This window comes from Plecotus auritus (assembly GCF_963455305.1).
Source record: "Plecotus auritus genome assembly, chromosome: 8".
NCBI classification, from domain to species: Eukaryota; Metazoa; Chordata; class Mammalia; order Chiroptera; family Vespertilionidae; genus Plecotus; species Plecotus auritus.
The window spans coordinates 6,986,614-7,012,085 of NC_137782.1; the positions used below are offsets into that span (position 1 = coordinate 6,986,614).

General features: G+C 42.8%; 1 protein-coding gene across 7 annotated transcripts in view; it reads right to left on the reverse strand.

Annotated features, from left to right (window-relative positions):
• NOL4 (nucleolar protein 4) overlaps nt 1-25,472 on the reverse strand; it is a 236,212-nt gene that overhangs the window by 76,758 nt on the left and 133,982 nt on the right. For all 7 annotated transcript variants that reach the window (XM_080685158.1, XM_080685156.1, XM_080685155.1 and 4 more), the window contains one exon: nt 23,673-23,956. In XM_080685158.1, coding sequence (XP_080541284.1) covers nt 23,673-23,956 — 284 coding nt within the window. The remainder of the gene's footprint in view (nt 1-23,672; nt 23,957-25,472) is intronic.

Sequence of the window (25,472 nt, forward strand, 5' to 3'; positions counted from 1 at the left end):
ACTTATGAAATAAATCACCCGTGAAGGACAGAAGCAGAGGGGCTACTTCTGGATTCACTCTACTAGTATGAGCTCAAAATTACCCTAATACCAAAATCAGACACGCCATGACAAGAAAACTCCAAAACAGTATCTCTCATGAGCATAAGTGCAAACATCTTTAAGAAAATATTAGCAAATTGAATCCAACAATGTACAAAAAGTTGTATACCATGACCAACTGGATTTATCCCATGTATGCACGGCCGCTTGAACATTCACAAGTCAATTGTGGTTCATCACATCAGCACATCAATCCCCACGTAAACAGATCAGTTACATGAACAGAAAAATTGAAAGATATTCCATTTTCACTAATAGGAAGACTCAATATTGTCAAGAAATCTTTTCAATTGGATCTAGTGAATCAACACAATCACAATCAAAATCCCAAGTTTTTATATTAATATCAACAAATTAATTCTAAAGTTTATATTGACAGGCGAAAGACCCAAAATAAACTACTTAATATTGAAGAAGAATAAAAACAAAGTCTAAGGGCTGATACTTCCTAACCTCAATATTTACTCGAAAGCCACAGTACATGCGACAGTACGGCACTGATTAAAGAATGGGTAAATCAATGGAACAGAAACCCAGAAATAGACCCACAGGAATATAGTCAACTGATCGTTGACAAAGGAACAATGGAGAAAGAATGATCTTTTCAACAATGATGCTGGAACAATTAGATATCCACATGCAAAAAAATTTAGCCTTATACATGATAATATACACCAACATTTTCTTGCCACATGGTCATATCTTCAACAACAGGGAAACAAGAATATATTTTTCCCCACCAACTAATTAAATCAAAATAAATTCACAATACACAATAAATTATGAAGGAATGTAATGAAAGCTTAATCCTGATCCAATTTTCACTCTTACAACTACCCTAGGCCCAAATGTAAAGGGAAATATACCTCCAGGGAAATTTACTTCCAGGGAAATTTACCTCCAGATAAACACCACTGCAGACTTACATAGAAATATTTTCCTGGGATGGCACAAGTGAATTTGCAAATTTCCCAAAATGCTGGTCAATGTTATCATTAAAAACCAAAAGGAAAACCCAAACCAGATCCACAGGAAAAAAAAAAAAATCAAGTGATTTGTGTTTCTTTATCAACTCTGAGGAAATGTAAAGTGGCTTCAAAGGTTTTACAAATTATCAACATTTGTCCAAGGGTTAACTTGAAGTAATTCAGTTCTCCCTCCCTCATTGCTGTCTGTGTGACCCTGAATGGTTTATTTGGCCTAAGTGTCTCAGGTGCTTCGGAACAACCTGAGGGTGACATCGTACCTGCCTCACAGAATGGCAATGAATATGTGAGATGGAAAGAACAAAAACGGAGTGGAGAAAGTTACGCCTCAAGGAGAGAAATGCGATAATGCATCAAACCAGTGCTTAAAGTGAAGGCTACAGTATGATTAAAAATTTTAAAGATTATTTTTCAAATTCTTTTTAAGAATCAAATCCATCCTACGTGGTTGCATCAATTGTGAAACCTCAAGAGGTCCTTTTTATAGGAATGCTTTGACAGCTAGAGCATTCAGGCGTCTGAAAGCGTTTACAGCATTTACCCTCTGGCCAACGGGGAAAACGAAACACAGGCATTTATTTAATCGAGTGTCTGCATATTGTACCTTCCAACGCTTTGATTACTTGAGACTTCGTATTTTGTGTGCACTTTAAAACGGTGTAATTTTAGTTTATCAATAGTTTATTACTCTCAGTTATGCCTGACTTTAAAAAATCTCCTTTTACACACTCACATTTTCCCTCTTGATCAATACTGAAAATTCCTCATATCTTAGTCTTCCTTAATATTTTTTTATTATAGAAAAACACAATAAATAACAGATTACTGGATGAAATAAAATGCAATCAAGCATTGTAGTCTTGCAGCAAAGGCTGACGTTCAACAGATTTTTAGGTAAAATTCTAACCGTCATCTATCTTTGGTGTATGCTGGGGAAGGTATGAAATATACAGAGAGAGATTTAAATGAAGACCAACTTCCGACCTCCTTGCTCTCTCTGAATGGACTGCCTTGTCACCACAGACCAAAGCCACGGAGCCAATGGCTTTTACCCACGTGGATTTTCACAGATTAAGAAACTGGGGTGTAGATGTGTAGATAAATAACCACTGGGATTGGTTATGAGTCTTTGATCAAATCAACCACATTTCACTACTTTATTGTCAAGCCAAAATATAATAAAACCAATAAAAAAGTGTGCCTGATATGAAATATCTTTCTAATATTGGGCTATCAATCTTCATAGTACAAACTATGTTATAGTCCCTTATACTTCTTAGTTTGAAAGGGATATTTATTGAAAACAGTAAAGCTATTTCATCTATGGATTTAATGAATATTAATGCACTTTTAATAACTTCTGAATAACAAATAGTAGTTTCCTTTTACAACTGGGAGGCGCTGTTAACCAATGTATAAATAAACTCAACTGACATGAAACCGGGAAGTCCAAAGAGCAAAGATCACATACTTAATATCTGATGAAAACAACCATTTGTAAAATGAAAATTAAATGTGAAATTCGGCATTGACCACTAAGTTTATTATTTCCATTGGATAGAGTCCTTACAGGTTTAAATAAAGACATCATCCTCCTGCAGTGAAACAACCCTAGGCCCCCTTTATCCAGTGTGACTCTTCCTGTTGTAAGGGAGGTTTAAAGGGAAACTGTATTCAGGGGTCCCCAACCTTTCAGACCTCACGGACCACCAGTAATTCAATTACTACCCTGTGTCAGCCACTAAAATGGGTCTTACTGCTCTGAAATAGTTAATGCCCCCCGGCCCCCCCGCCAAAGTTCCTAGCTTATAGACGGAGAGCACTTTGTAATATACTCGTGAACTGTGTAAGGACATGGAGCGCTTTTATTTAGAAAGTAAAAGCTAAGCTGTTTGATGGGCTGATCGGCAATACGTTGGTACAACAAAAGGATATGGATTTTACAATGACTTTAATAAGGATTAAAATACCTACAAATGATCGACTGTTACTTAACATCCTGTAGAAAAATCCATCCTTAATCCTTAAAGGTGAAGGGATTAAGGGCAAAGAAAAAAAAATAAAACAACAACAAAGAAAAAAACACACAACCTCGTGGACACAGACAACAGTATGGAGATGGCAGAGGGAAGGGGGGGTGGGCAAACTTTTTGACTCGAGGGCCACAATGGGTTCTTAAACTGGACCGGAGGGCCGGAGCAAAAGCATGGATGGAGTGTTTGTGTGAACTAATATAAATTCAAAGTAAAGGAGCGGAGGGGAGAGCAAGAGAACCCTCCGCTCTTTCAGCTCCGCGGGCCGGATAGAACAGCCGAACGGGCCGGATCCGGCCCGCGGGCCGTAGTTTGCCCACGGCTGGAGGGGATAAAAGGTGATGAAAGGAGACCGGACTTGGAGTAGGGACACACAGCACCACATACAGATGCTGTATTATAGAATTGTACCCCGGAAACATATAATTTTATTATCCAATATCACTCCAATGAATTTTTAAAAATCATTCATTCAACAAAACTCATAAAATGATTGCCCAGCCCAGGATTTTAGCGGAGTATTAACATACAACCCACCACATGTCTTAGAGAAGTCAGGCCTGGCTAGACAATTTCACTTTTTGGTTTTTTGCCTAGAAAAACAACAACGACACAACCATCACGAGGGACTGCATGGTGTTTTCTGGGGCAAGTAGGTTTGGGGAGACCATTATGATGGCTGCACGAGTCACAGGTCCGTGTGCTTGACAAGTAGATGCAAACAACTCGTGTGGTTCCGCGCGAGGGGGGACAGGACACGGAGCCCGTGCACACCCCCCCCCCGCAGGGACTCCCTTACCTGCGGGTCTCACAGCGGAACCCGGAGCCCACCCGCCAGGATGGGAAGCCCGAACTGATGCAACGGACCCGCCGCTGCTGGAGTCCGGGGCTGAGCACCCTGAGAGCTGGGCATTCCAGGGGCTCAGTGCCAGGGGCGCCCTCAATAGTGTGAGGATTGCCTCCAAGAGCTTGGCCAGGGTTCCCTCTGGAGAAGGCTCCCCTGGGCGCCCGTCCGCAGGGAGAGGAGGAAGGGCCGTGATGAAATGAGCCAGAGCCGCCTCCTCCTGAAACAGGGGCCTCGGGAGGAGCTGAGTGATGGGGCCCAGCCCGCTGCCTCTCAGCACCTGCTGGGGGTCATCAGTGCTGCTGCCCTGGGAAGGGAGCCACCTGACTCCAGCCCCCCGCCCCCTCCCACCCGGGGAGGAGGCATCGGAGAAAAGCTTGTGAAGTTCACAGCCCTGAGGCACAGGCTCCCCAAAGGCCCCAGACCTCATCATGAACCTATGGACTGGCTCCCGGCCCCCCACCCCTCAGCCCTCAGCACCAAGGCCTGCTCCCAGCAGTTCCCTGCACCCAGTGCTTCACCCAGAAACATCACAAGGCAAAGCAACAGCCAGAACACGCGTGGGCGGACGCAGCGTCAGAATCACGCATGGCAGGGATGCTGGAGGATAGATGGGGGATTTCTTAAAAGAAACTAGGACTCACCTGCCAAGGGCTCTAATGGATAAAGTGGACAGTGTTAAAATTAAAAACCAGAGGCCACTCTTGAAAGTTCCCTGCGCAGACAAAGCCAATTGGTCATATACAAAGAGCGTAATTAAGCTGATTGCAAGGCTAACTGGACCTGGGTAACTGCTTGCGATGTCTCTGGAAACCATAAGCAAAACTTTTATTTTCCAAAACTGATATCAGGTAGCTACTCACCGGTTCCCTGTCATTTAAGAAAATTCTAGTAGTATAACCAGTCTCTGTGGAGAATAGACAGTCACTGCCTTCTCCCCATATAATTGCTTGATAATAATACTAGAGGCCCAGTGCATGAAATTCATGCACGGGTAGGGTCCCTAGGCCTGGCTGGCAATCAGAGCCCATCTGTAGGGCGACCAGCGGGGTGATCGGGGGGGCCCCTGCCTGCTGGCACCCACCTAGACTGGCCTGGGGCCTGAGGGCTGGGGGCAGCTCCTGCATTGAGCATCTGCCCCCTGGTGGTCAGTGCGCATCATAGCTACTGGTCCTTCTGCTGGTCGGTCTATTTGCATATTAGGCTTTTATTATATAGGATACCTCTGAGCCTCATTCCATGTGCGTGCCCCCGGGTCACGAACTCTCTCTTTGGTGTGTGCACAATAAACTCTTACTCATGACCACTAATGCAGGAAGGGATGGGCACTGAAGAGAGGGATACAAGTCCTGATGAAATAAAAAGAAGTGCAGAAAAAAAGCTGTAACAGAAATAAAAACGGCCTTTGATAGGCTTGCTAGACACAGCTGAGGAAAACGATATCCTTTTGTTGTACCAACAATGACCCAAAAAATTAAAAATAATAATAATAATAAACAAACCCAGGATATGTAAGGACTATGGGAAAACTACAAAAGGCACAACATACACATTTTATTTTCAAAGAAAAAATAAAGGAAAAGAAGAAGTATTTAAAACAATGACTGAGAATTTCCCCAAATCAATGTCAGACATTAAACCACAAAGCTCCAAGAACACCACGCAGGATAAATGCCTCCAAAAACCTGCACACAGGTGTATCTTTTTCAAATTACAGAAAACCCAAGGTAAAGAAACCAGAGGAATAAAACCCCTTACCTATATATAGGAACAACGATAAGGATGACATCCAACTCCTCAGAAACCGTGCAGGCAAGAAGAGAGCGGAGTGAAATATGATTTAAAGTGCTGAGAGAAAGAAAACCCACCAACCCAAATTCTGTGCCTTGAAAATTATCCCTCAAAAGTGAAGGAGAGGTGAAGATATTTCTCAGAAAAACAAAAATTGAGGAAAATTATTGTGGCAAGCCTGCTTTGCAAGAAATGTTAAAAGAAATTCTTGACAAAGAAGCAAATAATATAGATTGGAGACTTGGATCTACATAAAGGAGGAACATTGGCAAAGGAATAAATGAAGGCAAAATAAAAGCTTTGATTTTCTTATATTTTTCCCCATCATCAGCAGCAAAACACTAAATAAAATACATACTAGTATACTCAAAGGAGTGCTGGTAGAAGTCTAACAACCAACTCGGGGGAGGGGGGTTAGGGACAGAAACACAATAGATAGCACTGTTGTGTGATTACTCCTATTAAGGCCAATGTCAAGCTACTAACATGACGTCACTGAACAGAGTTAAGGAGAGATGCACAGTATACCCTAAGCCAGAAAAGTGGATATTGTCAATATTATTTTTCCAACCTCCCCTAGCCCACACTGGGTACTACTAGACCTCTCCTCTCTCCTCCTTTGGAGCGCCCAAGGAACCATATGGAGGTGGGGAGCCTCCGAGTTTCAAGGGATGACAGAAGAAGGAAAGGGGATGGGGTAGGTGGAGGTGAGCCAAGGATTGGGGGGGTGGGGTGGTTAGGGATGGAAAGAGACTTTGCTTTGGGTGAGGGGTGCAGTGTGCAGATTATGTTTTGTTGAGTTGTACACTTGAAACCTGTATGGTTTTGCAAACCAATGTCACCCCAGTAAGTTCAATTAAAAAAAGAAAATGAAGAAGGAAAAACAAGCAAAGGCTGACAGAAGTATAAAATGTTCAAGCATGAGAAGATACTTGGGTCTTGATTATTTCTTTGGGGAAAGAGAACTCATCCCAGGAAATGGCCCAGACAGTGTAGCCCTGCTCACTGAAGGCGAGACAGGTGGGGTTAGGAAGCGGCAGGGGGCATCCCTCTCTCACGGTCATTGCAGTCGTGTGTGTGAGACTCCTTGTGCGTTACTGAAGTGCAAGAAGCACCCACCAAACGATAACTATGGATTTGGGGCCACAAGGAACCACCAGTGTAGATGATGTAGACCAGTGGTCGGCAAACGCATTCGTCAACAGAGCCAAATATCAACAGTACGATTGAAATTTCTTTTGAGAGCCAAATTTTTTAAACTTAAACTTCTTCTAACACCACTTCTTCAAAATAGACTCGCCCAGGCTGTGGTATTTTGTGGAAGAGCCACACTCCAGGGGCCAAAGAGTTGCATGTGGCTTGCGAGCCGCAGTTTGCCGACCACGGATGTAGACTATGACTCAGCTGAAGAGTGGGTAAGATTGATTCCTCAGTCACACCCCACCTCCAACCAAGGAAGCTACACATACATGCTAGGGCAGTGGTTCTCAACCTTCCTAATGCCGCGACCCTTTAATACAGTTCCTCATGTTGTGGTGACCCCCAACCATAAAATTATTTTCATTGCTACTTCATAACTGTAATTTTGCTACTGTTATGAATCGTCATGTAAATATCTGTTTTCCGATGGTCTTAGGCGACCCTGCTAGCGGTTCTCAACCTATGGGTCGCTGGTTGAGAACCGCTGCTGTAGAGCCTAAGACCATCGGAAAACACAGATATTTACATGACGATTCATAACAGTAGCAAAATTACAGTTATGAAGTAGCAACGAAAATAATTTTGTGGTTGGGGGTCACCACAACATGAGGAACTGTATTAAAGGGTCGCGGCATTAGAAAGGTTGAGAACCACTGTGCTAGTGGGGAAGGAACAGAAGCCACCTACACCACACTGGATATGCATTTTATACAGCAGAATTCTGTCAGAGGCTAAAGAAAAATACTACTTTGAAAATCCCTACCCTACATACACCATCTCCCCTTTCTGTGGACAACGGCACCAAGTCCAATTTGTGAAATTCCATCAGAAGTATTTAAAGTAGAAGCTAAAATCAATGGCAAAAGTCATCCTGAATCAAGGCCTAAAGCATAGAGGGATTACTGACATTAAAGGGATTTGCCGTAATGCACATTGCTTCTTAGTGAGATGAATGATGGCATCTGTTAATAATTATGAAGCAGCTGGGTAGGAAAAAACACTGAAAATTCATAACACACAACATCTTTAAACAAAACAATGGAGATAGTTTGCTGGAAGCCAAACCAATATAGAAGGAACTTTACAGCATCTATTATAGGGCTTTAAATAGTTTATATATGGCATCAGACAAAACGGACGTGTTTTCATAAACAGTGCCTGGCCCAGCACAGAGCTCCTAAGGATATTCACTTAACCTCATTATAATATTTAGTTTATGTAGAGTCACAGTTGGTAAATGACATTCTTATGCTCAGCATTTTTCAATTCCTGAAGCCATCTATATATATAAAAGCCTAAGTGACCAACGACTGAGCGACTGAACCACCGAACGACCGGTCGCTATGACGTGCACTGACCGCCAGGGGGCAGATGCTCAATGATGGAGCTTCCCCCTGGTGGTCAGTGTGCTCCCACAGCCAACCTCCCCCAGTACCTCCCCTGGGCCAGCCGGCCAACTTCCTGCAGTCCCTCCCTCCGGTGGGCCCCTTTCTTCCCCCATCGATTGGCCCTGATCACTGGCCAGACCGAGGGACCTCACCTGTGCATGAATTCATGCACTGGGCCTCTATAAAACCCAAAGCAAACTCCTTGGAGAACTACTAAGGCAGTATAATAATTCATCGTTAATAATTAATGAGTTAATATTAGTAAAGTTGTTAGAATAACTCCTAGCCTGTAGAAGCACCATAGAAGTGTTTGATAAAATAAAAATAAGTACCATAGTTATGTCGGGGGTACTTCCTTGTCAACACCTCACTGTAGCTGTCACATGAGTTTAATGTACACCATGTCATGTACAATGTCCAATAAGATCAGCACAACCCTTTAGCTTCTTTTATTCTCACTATAACATGGCAGAATGTAAATGAGTTGGGTATTTTATGTATTTTGTTTACCAAATACTTACTGAGCACTTATTATGTACCAGGTGCTGTTCTGAGGGCTGGAGGTGTAGTCACCAAGTGAAACACAAGATCCTACTCTCATGGGAGACTATCTTCAAGTAGGGGAGGATTCTCACCAGGTGACAATTAGCCAGGACGATTCAGACACTGGTACGTATCACGGAAGTCAATCCAGGTCAATGGCTCCTTTCACTTTTCCTTCTCCCTACCTCTTAAAGTGACCCGTCCTTCAAAACGACCTGCCACCTCCCTTTCCTGTGCTCTGGGACAGCTGTTCCATTTTCTGGCGTGGGTCTGTTGGCTGGTAGCTTCCTGTGTGGCGGCCTGTAGACACTCTGAGGATGACCCCTACTTGTTTCCTCACCGGCCTTTCTCCTCACTGTTGGCCTCCCATTTCCACTTGCCGGCCAGGCATCCCTAACTGACCCTCTAGCACCTGAAACTCCACAATCTCAAAACAGGTTGGCACTGCTCTGCCCGGGCAAAGGCCCTCGGAGCTGCCTCAGGGAAAAGCCATCTCTGCCTCCTTCTCTAGCGCCCTCCAACCATTCCATGTGGGCTGAGGCCTCCGTCCTCCTGCCCCAGGCGCAGGCCCACTGCATCCCTCTCCTGCTCAGATCCGTGCATGGTCCCCCACGCTCAGGGACCCCAGCCAAGCAGCACACCAGAACTGGACCTGGAAAAAGTCCCCCAACTCGCTTTTAGGCACCCCTTCTTCCATCCAAACCCTTCTGCTCCCAGATCATTCTGGTGTCTTCTTACATTTGTGACTTTATTCTCCTCTGTATTTTCCCCTCCTCAAACTTACCTCATCATAACTACCTTTATGCTTTGAGTCCTCCATGAAACCTTCTTCAATTCCCTACTTTGTGTTTTCACAGAACATTTTACACATAAAGATTGACATTCATATATTTTTATCTTTAATTTTTGGTTACGTGGTGGCTCCTTCAGAAATAATTCTGTAGCCCCACAGTCCCTAGGGGGGCATCCTACCTGCAGCAGAGCCGAGGGATATTTGATGACCTGGATAATTGTGACCCAGGAAATGTTCTCCCCAAATACTACTAGTTTTGCTGAATTATTTCAGCACTATAAAGGCACCTCAGATGAGAAGACTAACACCAGGAATAATGGTTTCGTTAATGAAAATGTAGAAATAAACATCACAGGTTAATTTTGGTTTTGAAAACTTGGTCTTAAGCAGGACAGCGAAGACCCTCTGCATTACCATAATGGTGAACATATGTCTATATATTTGTCTGAATCCATAGAATATACAATCCTCAGGCGAACTCTGGACTTTAGGAAATTATGATGTATCCAGAGGCTCACCAATTGTAACAAATGCACTACTCTGGTGGGTGATGTTGGTAATGGGGGAGGCTACGTGTGTGGGGGGCAGAGGGACTATGGGAAATTTCTATACCTCCCACTTAATTTTGCTGTGAACTTAAAACTGCTCTAAAAAATTAAGCCTCAAAAATTTTTGTCTTAAACATCAAAGTGAAACTGATAAAAAATCACTTAGTTTCTTTATATTAAATTTTCACATTTGAGAATCACAATAAAGTCCTCATAAACCCCCAAATGTCTCTTTTGCCAGCCTGCTATCACTCTATCCTCCTCCATCACCATACTGGAAATTCACTTTATTTTAGTTACTGTTTTTAATTAAAATATATTTGGCATATAACATAGTGTAAACTTAAGGTGTATGTGAGTTAATTTGATACAGTTATAAAGTGCAATATGATTGCCATTGTAGCGATAATTAGCACCTCCATAATATCACATAATTATCATTTCTTTTTAGTGATTGGAATAATTGAAATCTAGTCTGTTATCAAGTTTGATGATTATAATGCTGTCTTGTCTATATCCACTGTACTAGAACTTATTTACTGCTAATTGAAGTTTTATCCTCAACGTCTGTCTCTCTCACCCACCTCATTCCCTGGTAACCACCATTTTGCTCTGATTTTATGATTTTCTCTGTCGAACTTCTCTCACTTAGCATAATGTCCTCATCGTCCATTCATGTTGTCGCAAATGGCAAGATGAGTAACATTCCATTGTATGTGTACATGCATAAATAGCACTGTATTTATCCATCCCTCCATTGATAGGCACGTAGGTTGTTTCCATATCTTGACTATTGCAAAAGAGTGCATATTCCTTTTTGATATGCTGTTTTCATATCCTTGGGATACATACCAAAAGTGGAACTGCTGGATCATATAGCTCTATTCCTAATTTTTTGAGAAACCTCCATATTGTTTCCCATAGTAGCTGAACCAATTTACATTCCCACTAACAGAGGGTTCCCTTTGTTTGTTTTTAATCTTTTTCTTTATTGATTAAGGTATTACATATGTGTCCTTACCCCTCCCTCCTTGCAGCCCCCCACATACTTGCCCACACTTACCTTGTGTCTTTCTGATGCTAGGTATTCTAACAGGTGTGAGGTTGTATCTCATGGTTTTGATTCGCATTACCCTGATGATTACTAACTTTGAGTATCTTTTTTTGTACCTGTTGGCCATTTAGATGACTTTTTTTTTGGGGGGGGGTGTCTACTTAGTTCCTTTCCCCTTTTAAAAATAGATTTGTTATTACTGAGTTATATAAGCCCTATATATGTTTTGGATATTAACCCTTTATCCAATAGCTGACTTCTAAAAATGTTCTCTCCTTCTGTAGATAACCTTTTCATTTTGAGTGTTTCTTTTGCTGTGCAGAAGCTTTAAGTCCCATGTAGTCCCATTTGTTGATTATTGATTTTGTTGTTTGTGTTTTCAATGTCAAATTGAGTCAATGTTTATGGTAACATTTTCAGAGGAGAATCTCCGGCCCAGAGAGATAAGAGCGTATACATTTGAACTGGAATAGGGCGTGGTCATATTCCAGATTAAGTTCGCAGTCAAGATCATAGTGGGGAGTTTGGGGAAGCCAAACAATTTGAGGAAACTGCTGGTATGAGAAAGTGGGTGGGATAAGATAAAAATGATGTATTCCCACATTGCTGCGTATTTTTCCTTTAGCAAACATTTTATAGGGAGCAAGCTTCATGCATCTAAACCACCTTAGTGTGTGACCATACAACCCACCACCCTTATAACCTGTCACCCATGTAATCCACCAGCCGCCATTGTCCTCATTCCTCATGACTCCTTCCCCCTGGCTGCGGTGACCAGATCGGTGTCATGAAGGAAGTGGCATTTGAATTGGACAGATTCCAACAGGATAAGCAAAGATTTTAACAAGCAGAAATTGCAAGGTATCCTATGATTTATTTCTATGAGTACATGTTATATATTTACACAAATAGGTCCTAGGGAAAATGCCTATAAAATGCATCTGGGAATGAATTCCTTCCAGATTCATGGGAAATAGGTATAAATATAAGAAAATAGGAAGGAAAAGGGGACAGAGGAAGGAAAAGGAAAGTAGTATTTACTAGTTGAAATGAATTAATATGCTTCTTCAAACTGCCAATCTCATCAAGTGATTTGTAGGCGGTTAAAATAAATATTTATAAATTGAGAACAATTTTGCAAGATTCAACTAAGCCCCAAATTCTGGAGCCAATAACACCACCACCACCACCATTCCGATTGTTATGCGTTTATATGAAAATGCACACAGTCTTATTTGACCTTCACAATTTCCTATAGGGTAAGTGCTAATATCTCTATTTTACTGATGAGGTATTTAGACTTAAAAGTTAAAGACTTGATCAAAGTCACAGAAATAATAAGTATAGTTTTTTAAAAATATATTTGTATTGACTTCAGAGAGAAAGGGAGAGGGAGAGAGAGATAGAAATATCAATGATGAGAGAGAATCATTGATCAGCTCCCTCCTGCTAGGGATCGGGCCGGACTCCTGCATGCCCCCTACTGGGGACCGAGCCTACAACCTGGGCATGTGCCCTTGACTGGAATTGAACCTGAGATCCTTCAGTCCGCAGGCTGACGTTCTATCCACTGAGCCAAACCCGTTAGGGCTAAGTGTGGCTTTTCGGTCAGCAAATAACTATGAGCCGTAAAATAGCAGCTGGGGGGTCTCGGCATCAAGTCGAATTTGCTGCTGCTCATTGTCAGACCCTACCCTGTGATCTTAGACTATATTGTAGCAGTTCAAATAATGGCGACATTCCAGAAATCCGCATTCTAGAAATTCTTAGTGTAGCCATTTTGTAATGTTTGCAGGTCTTAGTTTGCCCATTTGTAAAAAATGGGAATAACTGAACCTGATTACTTGGGGTTATTATAAAGATTACAAAAATTAGTTCTCAGAATAGTGCCTGGTTACAAATCTTACCTTTTACTAACCTCCATTGTTATTTTTGGGCGCCAAGTTTAGGACCTCATTCTTTTTCACTCCACCATTCAAGATTTCTTCTTAACCACAACCTACCCCTCCCCGCTAAACTTAAGGTCCCCATTTCAAAAATGCACCTTAAAAATGCTAATAGGAAGGCCATAGATAACTGCCTTTAGGAATATACATTCAGACTCATCAAACATTTCATATTTTTAAAACTATTACATTAAGACAAGTTGGAATATATAGCTCTTTATCTCTTTTTCTTCTTCTTCTTTTGCTCTTTTCTAAAATTTAAGTCAAAACTGATGAATTTCAATAAATCCTGGGGTAATACCAATTACTTGAGCAAAACAAATATTTGTCTAAGAAGTGTCAATGCAAGTATTTGCCACTGATCAAGGAACTATCCACTAACTGTACCAGATCTCTGCCTCTCTTGATAGGTTGCCAGGCTCAGTTACCATATGGCGTAGAGATGACCGGTTTATGCAGCATCAGCAAGGGGTGTGGGGGGGGGGGGGAGGGGAGGGATAGGGAACCGCACAGGAGCTACAGAGTCAGACCCAGGTTCCATACCAGGTTCTATTACTTAACAACTTGTTTAGCTGATGTCATTTAAATGACTTATAATACCCTGGATTTTATGTCCTTTCTAGAGGCCCGATACATGAAGATTCGTGCAAGAATGGGCATTCCTTCCCCTGGCTGCCGGCAGTGCCTTCGCTCTGGCCAGAGCTGCCTTTCTGCTCCGGCCTGGAGCCGCCTTTCCGCCTTCCCACGCTGCACAGAGGTCCCGAGCGGCTGGGGACCTGTGTATGCAAATTAACCCGCCATCTTTGTTGGTTAATTTGCATACTCACTCCTGATTGGCTGGTGGGCGTCGTAAAGGTACGGTCAATTAGCATGTTACTCTTTTATTAGGTAGACTAGAGGCCCGGTGCACGAAATTCATGCATGGAGGGGAGGTTCCCTCAACTCAGCCTGCATCCTCTCCAATTGGGGACCCCTTGCGGGACCTGGGTCCCTCTCACAATATGGGACCACTGGTTCCTAACTGCTCGCCTGCTTGCCTGATTGCCCCAACTGCCTCTGCCTGCCAGCCTGATCACCCCTAACTGCCCTCTCCTGCAGGCTTGATGTCGCCCCCAACTGCCCTCCTCTGCTGGCCAATTTGGTTCTGATTGGTCGGTTACTATGCCAGCATCAAAAGCTTCACCTCCTAGGCAGCCATTGGCTCCCCACAGCACCCAGATTTGGTTCTCATTGTTCAGTTCCTATGACAGTCAGCATCCAAAGCTCTGCCTCCTAGGCAGCCATTGGCTCCCCACAGCACCAAGATTTGGTTCCCATTGGTCGGTTCCTATGCCAGTCAGTGTCAAAAGCTCCGCCTCCAAGACAGCCATTGGCTCCCCATAGCACCCACCTTTGGTTCTGATTGGTCGGTTCCTATGCCAGTCAGCATCTCCAGGCCTATCTCTGGGCCTGATCAAAGAGGCGGGGCTTAACAGCAGCCCCCACAAAGGCCGGGAGAGAAAGAAAAGCCTGGCTGCTGGCAAAGATCAGAAAGAAAGAGGGAGAGAAAGAGATAGGTAAGTACACTGATCAACAGCTTCCTCTGAGGCTGCAGATCAGACCCTGACTCACTTCCTGGGTCTCAGCCACCTGGTCAGTCAGTGTTGGGTCACCAGGCTGCAGCTGGGCAACCCAGCGCTGACTTCCAGATGGTCTGCGTTTGGTCGCAGGCTCGGCCCCTTCCCCAGCCTAAAGCCTCTGCCCCAGGCCTTAGGCTTGGGAAGCAGGCACCCCCTGCCCCTCTGATTGCAGGCTCAGCCCCTTCCCCGCCTCCGATGTGACCTGGGCGCCAAGGAGGTTCCCGGAACCCAGGTGTGTATGCAAATTAACCGCCATCTTTGTTGGGTTAATTTGCATACTCACTCTGATTGGCTGTGGGCGTAGCGGAGGTACGGTCAATTTACATGTTTCTCTATTATTAGGTAAGATGTTTAAATGAGGCTGGTAATTACACTTGCTCTACTTACCACACTGAGTTGGTTTGAGTTCAAAATATGAAAGCATCATACAGTACACGTGTTCATTATTATTACAGTTGACATGTAATATGAGAACTGATACATCCTATATCCTGTGGCTGTTAGTTTCCTTCACACCCTCCATTGCTTACCTACTCCCAATTCTGCGCATGGAACATTCTGCCGTACTTTAAAGCTATAACCGGATTTCTATCCCCACCACCACCTCACAAAGTTAGGACCCTGTCCTGTCAGCAGCCTCTTCCTCTCTTTAATGCTGCTTAAAGCCCTCTTGTATCAAAGATGCCAAATGCCACAACGATCGACCCCAAAACACAATCTGACCATGTTGTTTGCTCTCCTACATCCTAAGGTATATCCCTCTCAACTGCCAAGTTCACGTTTTAAAAGGCATTCGTGCCAAAACCGGTTTGGCTCAGTGGATAGAGCGTCGGCCTGCGGACTGGAAGGTCCCAGGTTCGATTCCGGTCAAGGGCATGTAACTTGGTTGCGGGCACATCCCCAGTGGGAGGTGTGAAGGAGGCAGCTGATCGATGTTTCTCTCTCATCGATGTTTCTGACTATCTATCCCTCTTCCTTCCTCTCTGTAAAAAATCAATAAAATATATTTAAAAAAAAAAAAAAAAATAAATAAATAAATAAATAAAAGGCATTCGTTCACAGCCTACCCTAGTCTGGCCCCCTAGACCAGTGGTCGGCAAACTGCGGCTCGCAAGCCACATGCGGCTCACGAGCCGTGGTTTGCCGCTCTGTTGACTAATGAGTTTGCCGACCACTGCGTAAGGCATTACCCTTACCCAGAAGTTTTGACTTCAGGTTAAAGACATTAGTACATTATTAAATTTTTTTTTAAGTGTTTTTTCCTAAGGCAGTGGTCAGCAAACTCATTAGTCAACAGAGCGGCAAACCGTGGCTCGTGAGCCGCAGTTTGCCGACCACTGCCCTAGACCAACCCTCCAGACTTATCTCCTACCTCTCCCAGCCTCAGTATGGACAGGTGTCACCTGAATGCTCTCGTTATTGAGAATGCCCCATTCCCTTTTGCCAAATGGCTGCCTCTCACTTAAACATTACAAGTTAAATGGGCCCTGGTAGGGTAGCTCAGTTGGCTCAAGTGTCATCCCAATAAGCCAAGGTGGCTAGGCCGATCCTGGGCCAGGGCGCATATAAGCATTAACCAATGAATGCATAAGTAAGCGGAACAACAAATTTAAGTTTCTCTCTCACCACCTCTCTCTCCCATCCTTTCTCTCGGAAAATCAAGAAATAAAAACTTTCAAATAATTAGATCAGGAACTTTCAAAGGCATGGCTAGTAGGCCTAGAAGGGAATCCCACATACAAATTAATTTCTGTATTATAATACACTTATTTACTTACTAGTGTCCCAGTGCACGAAATTTATGCACATTAAAAGGGAATTAGAGGAAATATTTTAATATTGCCATTTGCCCTTTCCCTATAATAGAAGTGTCAGAGATGAAAGAAAATTAGTAAAATGTATATGAAAATCTCCCTTCTGTCAGAGTCTGGGGTGCGAGGCCCCAGAATCAAGTCCCCACCCACCCATGCATGCTTCGAAATCGCAGAAGACCCAGACCTGGCCAGCCCCACCCCCATTGGGCAAGACCCAGACTCAGCCAGCCCCACCCCCGTCAAGCCCCACCAGGTGGGGGGAGCAGCCTCAGGTCCCCTGTCAAGCCCCACTGGGCAGGGGGCACGGCCTGAGGTGCCCTGTCAAGCCCTGCCAGGTGGAGGGCGTGGCCTGAGGTCCCCCAGCCTGGCCAGGCGCCACGCAGCCTCAGGTCCCTGCTGATAGGTCGTTACGCGTCATGGTGTGATGACCATTTGCATATTAGCCTTTTATTATTATGATGTGTCTGTAAATTCTTTTTTTGTTGTTGTTAATCCTCACTCGACGATGTTTTTCCCTTTGAATGTTAGGAGAGTGAAAGGGAGGGAGGGGGAAAGAGAGAAACATTGATGTGAGAGAGACATATATGTATGGGTTGCCTCCTGCACGTGCCTTGGGCCAGGATTGAACCAACCTGCAGCCCAGGTATGTGTCCTTGACCGGGAATCAAACTTGAGACCATTCAGTGCAACACTGACCAGGGCAAAATATAAGCTTTGTAATGACAGAGACCTTTTTTCCCGTGCGCTCTAGCACCCAGGATAGGCACGTTTGTGGAATATATACTGTTGTTTCTACCCTGAAAAGCGTCTAAGCCAAAATCTCTATATAACACCAAAAAGTCAAGCATTGAAAATCATCAAATTAAAATGATAATGAGCTGGAATAGCCACATATCAAAGATCAACATGACACTATTCCAAACGTGAATCCATTTATCTTGTTTTAAAAGGCCATCTCATTACACCTAAATATTTCAAAGAGGTATTCTAAAAAATGCACTTCTGTTCATCATAGCTACATAAAATCACATAGCAATTATTAATGGGAATTATGATAAATATTCTACATACTTTAATTTGAATGGTAATATCCACTTTGGTAAAAAATTTAAAGGGAAGATTAATTGATTATATGTCACATGGACCACGATGAGGAAATATTATTTAAATAAAGTGAAGATTAAAGGGTCTTAGGAACTGAGCCAAAAACCAAGTATGTAGTAACCATAGCGACACATTAACCCTCCAACATTAATCACCTTCCCACCACCGTTATCACTTAAAACATTATTCTTTTGGGAGACTGATTCAGAATATTTTACCATATTAAGTAAAATGAAGCTGGGTCACAAATACTAAAAGAAAAAAAGAAAACTAAGAAGATGTCCTTCCCAGTTTGGCTCAGTGGATAGAGCACTGGCCCATGGACTGAAGGATCCGGGTTCAATTCAGTCAAGGGCATGTACCTTGGTTGGGCTCCATCCCTGGCCCTGGTCAGGGCATGCGGAAGGCAACCAATTGATGTTTCTCTCTCTCTGTCACTCTCACTCCCACTCACTCTCTCTAAAAACCAATGGAAAAATATTCTCAAGTGAGAATTAAAAAAAAAAGGGGTAAGGTGGGAAACAACAATAGTGTTTTAAAGTTATATATTTCCTTCCTTAGTGTTGTAGTTTTGTTTTTATTCTCACTTATTAATAATTTAAAACATATTTACATCTGGGTTTGTATATTCTTAACCTTTCTTTTTTCCATATAATTAATCCCTTAACACTTCCTCATGAGACTTACTTCCCAAGGTTTAATCAACATTTCTACTTTTCTTCTGAGCTCTAATGTTACTACTTGTCCTCTAAAATTGTGTAGAAAAATAAATATCACCTAAACTCTCAATGCAATATATTTATTCTTTAGATTGGTTAATATGACTCCCTGCTAGTCTAGTGAGTTAATTTGCATAGTAATAAGCAATCAGTCAAAGGCATAGTCCTGCACAGCTATTCTTTTTAAGAATTTCTAGTCACTGTTCAGTTTTTCAAAGGCTTTATAATCAGTTTTGTTTGATATTATTCATAATAAAATCGTGAACTAAATCAGTATCAAACTTGCAAGGACCTAAGCTTCTCAGAGATACCATGTAAGTAAACTTTCATAGTCCTCCAAGGTGGAATAGAGACTAGCCTGAAAAATGCTGCAAGTTCATGGTGGGGTCACTTTATGAATCGGCACAGAACTGATGGGACAATCCTGCGAACTACAAAAGGTAGCAATGGCTGGCCAGAGGAGCAGTGAACCTTTAGCGTCAAGTTCACCTGAGAGCCTTGGGGTAAGACAAGAAGGCCAGGGGCCCTGGAGGACTCTGCATATGGATTCGGATTGCACGAAGAATCCCCCAAAACGATTCCAGACATTGTCTTCTTCACAAATGAAATGATTCAGCTCGCTTACCCCAATCCAATGTCCCACGAATTATGCTCATGTGTCATCGGCCATGTGTTTTGAATGCAACTCTCAGTATTAACTTTCCTAACCACTGTCCAAGTTAAGACGTTGACCACTTCACCTACAACCACTGACCGCTGTTTTGAAATGCCCTACATGTTTGCTTCTAAAATACCTCCCTTTCTTATGTGGTTGCCTTCACTTTCCTTTTCAGCTCTTTTTCCTCCACCAGCTGCCTTTACGCCACTTGCTCCCGGAGGTTAGTCTTCTGCAGGATGATACATTTTCACTCTCTTCTCTCCTCAGTCTTTGCTTTTCTGAGGTAATCCTATCAACCACATCAGCTTCAGGCAGCACTGCTGCTCTCAAATCTTTCCAAAGCTTCTCTCTCCAACTGACGTTGTTTTGGAGCTGACATATGTTCCCCCGTGCCTATTAAACATATCCAAAGGATACTACATGGGCACCATAAGCTCCACATGTCAAAAGTGTTTCTTCAATTGTCCCTCATCCCGAATCTTGGGGGATGGAATCATATCCACTCACCAACCAGCCCCAAATACTGCAGTCATTCTAGAATGTTCTCTGCTTCATTTCCCACATTCAATGTAACTTTATTTCTTCAAAATATTTGAGGAACTACTATGTACCAGATATTAAGTCAGGTGCTAGACATACAGCAGTAAGCAAGGTAGACATCATCTTTATACTCATAGAGTTGGCATCCTAATGGGATGTACAGAGGTAAAGGGGCTATTCATATGTGAAAGACATTTCCAGGAGTTTGGCAATATACAACCTACAGAACTCTGTATAGTAGCCCTATAAATACAATTTCAAAAGAATAGAAGGAACAATATCTCTGCATTCTTTTCTTTCTGAATTGCCACAATAGCTCTCTAACCAGTTTTCATCTTTTTTTTCCTGGTCCCTACCCTAGTCATCCACTATAATGTTGCCAGAAAATTCTAAAATTCCAAGCTGACCACAACCTTACCATGCTAAACTCTACTGTTGGATACAATGCAGAGTCCTTGAACTGGCCCACAAAGCCTTTGTTGATGGAGCCTCCTATATGCCCCATCCCTTTAGACACACTCTCTGCTGTGGCCATGCTAAATTCCCTCCACATCTCCACACCAAGTGAAAGTCTCTGTAAAGTCTTCCCCAAGAATCACTGTAGTCCCATGGTGCCCCACCTCTGTTCTCTCATCCCCCTGCCATATGTCCCTCACTGTACTTATGGAATTAGATCACAGTCACAAGTTTGCCTCTCTTTCCTGCTGGACTATGAGTTTTTGAGGGACAGGGACCCTGCTTTGTTCATGTCTATGTTTTTGCTTCCCACAACAGTGCCTTGCATGTAGGAATCCCTTGCATGAAGTCACACCTGGTTCTGAATGGACAATGCTTCCCAACCCTATGAAATCAATTCATCTTCCCTGTCTGCATTCCAGGCCCTTCACAGTGAAAACAGGAGACCCCCTTTGGGAAAAAAAAATGGTCATCTCACATTTCCTTCAACGTTTGAGACTCATTTCCTCCAGGAAGCCCTCTTTAGTACTTCAATAGAAATAGTATTTCCTTACTTCGCACTCTCACTATTTTAACACAGGAATCTGTATTTGCCTATACTCTCATTAAGCAATGCCTGTATGTATGTATGTACCTTCTTTACCAAAACTACTTATCGAAGAGCCTCATGAATAAAGTCTGCTCTCTTTCAGTTGCCCCTGGTGACTACTTCATTGGTGCAAGGGTGACAGGTATTTAATTTGTCCCTTTTGGAAGAATGAATAGAGTCCCTCTGAATTCTGCTCCCAACGTGCTACCAAGCAAGGTCTCACAGTTCAACTATTTTCTCTCTTCATCTTATTTGGTATCTCAGCATTGTCCATCAGAGCCGACCACGCCCTCATTCTTGAATGTGGAAGTCACTGAGCTTCCATACCCTATACCCTTCTGATTTTCCCCCTGCCTCTCTGGCCCCTCCCCAGTCAGCTGTGAGCGATGTTTTTCCTTAACCAAACCATTCAACTTTCAGTTCCTGGGGGGTACCTCCTCCCCAGGTCCCTTTCTCATCTTACTCCTCACAAGCAGCCCAAACAAGCTGTGCTTGTGGACAGCTGTTTTTAGCAGGAGAGCAAAGGCCACTTCATTCTGTTCAATGAGTGCGAGAATGTGTTTCAATGAGGATCGTTCACATGGTAATCAAGGGGATAAAGAAGAGAGCAAACCACGGAGTGGTTTTTTTAAATCAAGATTCACGGTGTACAAAGGACATGTTATGATTATTCACGTTTTATGGAGACAGGATTATGTAGCTGGCAGGGAAACTGAAGGGTTATTTTGTTCTGTAAAATGTCACACACAGACGCAGACCCTGTTAGTGACTGTGAAATCATTCCTGTTTGTGCGACTTGGCGTTAAACCACGGAAGAGGACACTTGTGCATTTACCACCAGCAAAAGGCACAGCAGCCTCCCTGAGGCGGAAGTGCTTACGTGTCTGATAATGTCCAGTGACTTCCTTAAAAGAGGGTCAAACGACACATCCTCAGGCGAGAAAGGAGGTTTAAAGAGAGCCATTGTAGAAAGCATAGTGCCTCAGCAAAATCGGGAATTAATCCACATGAAGACATTTTGCTTTTAGGGGATCTATGTAAAAAAAAAACATGTTCTACAACTCTAACTTAGAGTGGGGTTGTGGGGGATGAAGTCAAAATGTATACTCTATAAAGTCCTCCTGTTTTTAAAAGTTTACCTTAAATATTACAGAGCCAAGTCACCAGCATGCGCTATTTCAAACTGCAGTAATATAAGCTTAATTTTAAAAAAATAAGTCAGGAACACTGTAACTTATTCTAATATAAAGAATCTAGTTGTGAGATGATAGCACACTGTGGTTTTAATTTGCATCTCCCTGATGATGAGTGACGTTGAGCATCTTTTCATATGTCTCTTGGCCTTCTGTATGTCCTCTTTGGAGAAGTGTCTGTTCAGGTCCTTTGCCCGTTTTTTAATTGGATTGTGTGTGTGTGTTTTGGTGTGAGTTTTCTAAGTTCTTTATAAATTTTAAATATTTTATTGATTTTTTACAGAGAGGAAGGAAGAGTGATAGATAGTCAGAAACATCGATGAGAAACATCGATCAGCTGCCTCTTGCACACCTCCTACTGGGGATGTGCCCGCAACCAAGTTAAGTGCCCTTGACCGGAATCGAACCTGGGACCCTTCAGTCCGCAGGCTGACGCTCTTCCACTGAGCCACACCGGTTTTGGCGAGTTCTTTATAAATTTTGGATAGTAACCCTTATCGGATGTGTCATTGGCAAACACGTTTGCCCATTCGGTGGGCTGTCTTTCCATTTTGTTGGTAGTTTCCTTTGCTGTGCAAAAGCTTTTCAGTGTGAAGTAGAGGTCCCATTTGTTTGTTTGTTTCCCTTGCCTGAGCAGATATAGCAGAAAAAACATTGCTACAAGAAATGTCCTGGATTTTACTGCCTATATTCTCTTCTGGGATTGTTATGTTTTGAGTCTGACATTGAAGTCTTTTATCCATTGAGTTTATTCTTGTGTGTGATATAAGAAGGTGGTCTAGTTTTGTTGCAGGAGGAGGTAATGGCCAGATCTCTCAGACACAGTGGGAGCGAGGACCTTGGGGTGCCGCTGAAATGAGCATTTTCAGAAGACCCCCTAGGAGACAGAGATGCGGCAGAGGGCTTTATGTGTGTGGAGCTACATTCCTCAGGTTGTAAAAGCCCCTGCCCCTTAAGGCAGGCCTGGGGCTCCATTAGAGCCGGAAGCAAGGCCAGTGTCCAGAGTTTCCCTTCCATGTTGCAGCCAGGTTAGTTGAGCGTCCAAGCCAATGAAAGTCCATTACTCCATTGTGTGGGGTCCCCAATGGCTCTGAGCCATGTGGGCGCAGGGGCGCTCACCCCACGAGCAGGCCTCACGGGAGCCCAGTGCACCAGAGAGAGAGTACAGACCAAGAGAGTATGATCCTCTGTTCGGCACAGTGTATGATCAGATCCTTGTTGGCGCCCTGACTTAACCTGCACGTTTCTTCTGGAACACGGACACATTCTCCTCTGTACGTGCAGTGAACACTGACCAAAGTCCTCAGGTCTCTCAAGTAAACCAGAGGCTTCGGCGGAAACTTTATGGCTACAGACACCTGTCTAATCTTGCAGAAACCAGATAGTGATTTCTATAGTTGAAAACTGTGTTCTGAGAGCTTACCTTTCACATCAGAGTGCCACACACTCCCGGACACAGACCCATAAAAGATCATATAAACGAGAAACATTAAATCAAGTAATTCCGTACATGAAAGTACACCAACCACTTTTCCTGAGACATGATCCCTTTTGCTCAGTCATTCCTTACATTGACCGCGTCTATTACAGGGACACATGCTATCCGTGGTTATACGTTTCTTGGTAATATATTACTGGGACTTGTTTAAAATATTTTTAGATTTTTTTTTTACAATAATCTTCATCTCTTTATTTCTTTGTGACCTTCATGGCCAAATTAAAAAGCCCATGAAAGTTGTAACGTGATCTTACCTTGCTTCCGTTTTCTCTCGCCTCCCGTTCCATCTTGAGGTCTGAGATTAGGAGACTCTTGTATTTGTTTTTCCCATCGCTGCTGTGGTCGTCCGTTCTGCACTCCGACGTGAGCTGTGCTGAGAGGGGGCTGTCGCTCAGGTTCAGTGGCTGCTGGTCCTGCTCCAGCCCCGTCCTGCCATCCCCACTGGAGTCGCCCATCTCCCTGCTGTGTGCTCCCCCTGAAGCGATTGAACTTTGCCCCACAGTCTCATTGCCATTAAAGCTCTCTGCAGCGGAATCATCTGTTGGAAAGAAAGAAAAAACATTTTTATTTTAATTAGTGTGCCATTCGGTTTCTACTTCACCTAGCATCCACTGAGCTCCTACTGTGTGCTTAGCATTGTGCTAATTTCACACACAATGTGTGGTTTATCTTTAAGAATGAATTTGTAAAGTTCCATGGTTACTTTTAATATAGTGGGCACATTTAGCCACCAGAATAAGTGAATAAAAATAAGAAAAAGAAGAAAAAACACAGAAAACAGTTTAATCTCAAACAATCCCAAAATGTAAATTTAAACAAAGAGAATAAGATAAGTGTCAGTTATTTTGCAAATAGCTTTTGTTTTTCCAGTGAGGACAGCCATATTTGGTAAAAATGCTCTGGTGAAAGCACTGCCCATCCTGCTAATGGGGTACAGATTGATTCAAGCTTTGTGGGTGTTTAATATGCATCTAACGCATTAGAAAGGCTCAAAAATGCCGTTCCGGACATTACACGTCTGGGATTTTAAGCATAAGAAGTTTAATCACTGTGTGTACTTCTGTGCAGGTAAGAAGACATTTATGCCAGTGCTGTTTACAATGGCAAAAACTTGATATAAATTACCAAAAAAGGAGACTTGCTTAAGACACAATGGAATGATTAAAATATTATGGAATAATTCAACATTCCATCTTAAAGATATAGGAAAATGTGAGTCAAAGTATTACAGGGAAAAAGCTACAAAGAGCATGGTCCTTGTAATCCCAATTTCATAGAGCAAACATATAAACATGGATGGAAAAGACTGTAAAGATGTAATCCTAAATGTTAATATTGATTTCTTCTTAACTATATGGCTCTGGGTTTTCTAATATTCTTTATTATCTATAATAATTTTCCAATAACAAAAATAAGATAACTATAGAATAAAAGAAAAATAGGGAAGAAGTGGAAGCAGCAGAGTTAAAATTTTTCTGGCTTTAAAATCTATATATATATAAAAGCCTAAGTGACCGTTTGACCATCTGACCGTTCGACCGGTAGCTCTAATGCACACTGACCACCGGGGGCAGATGCTCAATGCACAGGCATGGAAACATGGAACAGACTGATGAATCTCAGAGGGGAAGGGCAGGAAGAGATTAACCAATCTTCTATGCATACTAGAGGCCAAGGGCACAGAATCATGCACCAGTGGGGTCCCTCAGCCTGGCCTGTGGGGATTGGGCCAACACTGGCAGTTTGACACCCCCGAGGGGTCACAGATTGCAAGAGGGTGCAGGCTAGGCTGAGGGACCCCACCAATGCACAAATCTGTGCACTGGGCCTTTAGTAAATAACAAGCTTGTTTAGAAAAAGTATATTAATGATACTTTACTGAGACCAAGAAACAAGTTCACATAAAACAATCACCCTTTATTTCTCTTAATCCCATCTTTTCATTTATAAGAATTTGCTATTAATTTTAAAGGATTATGAAGAACACATATATTTAAATGTTTTCATTAGTTAAAGGCTATTGATGAAACCATATAAATACGAGTAAGAGTAAC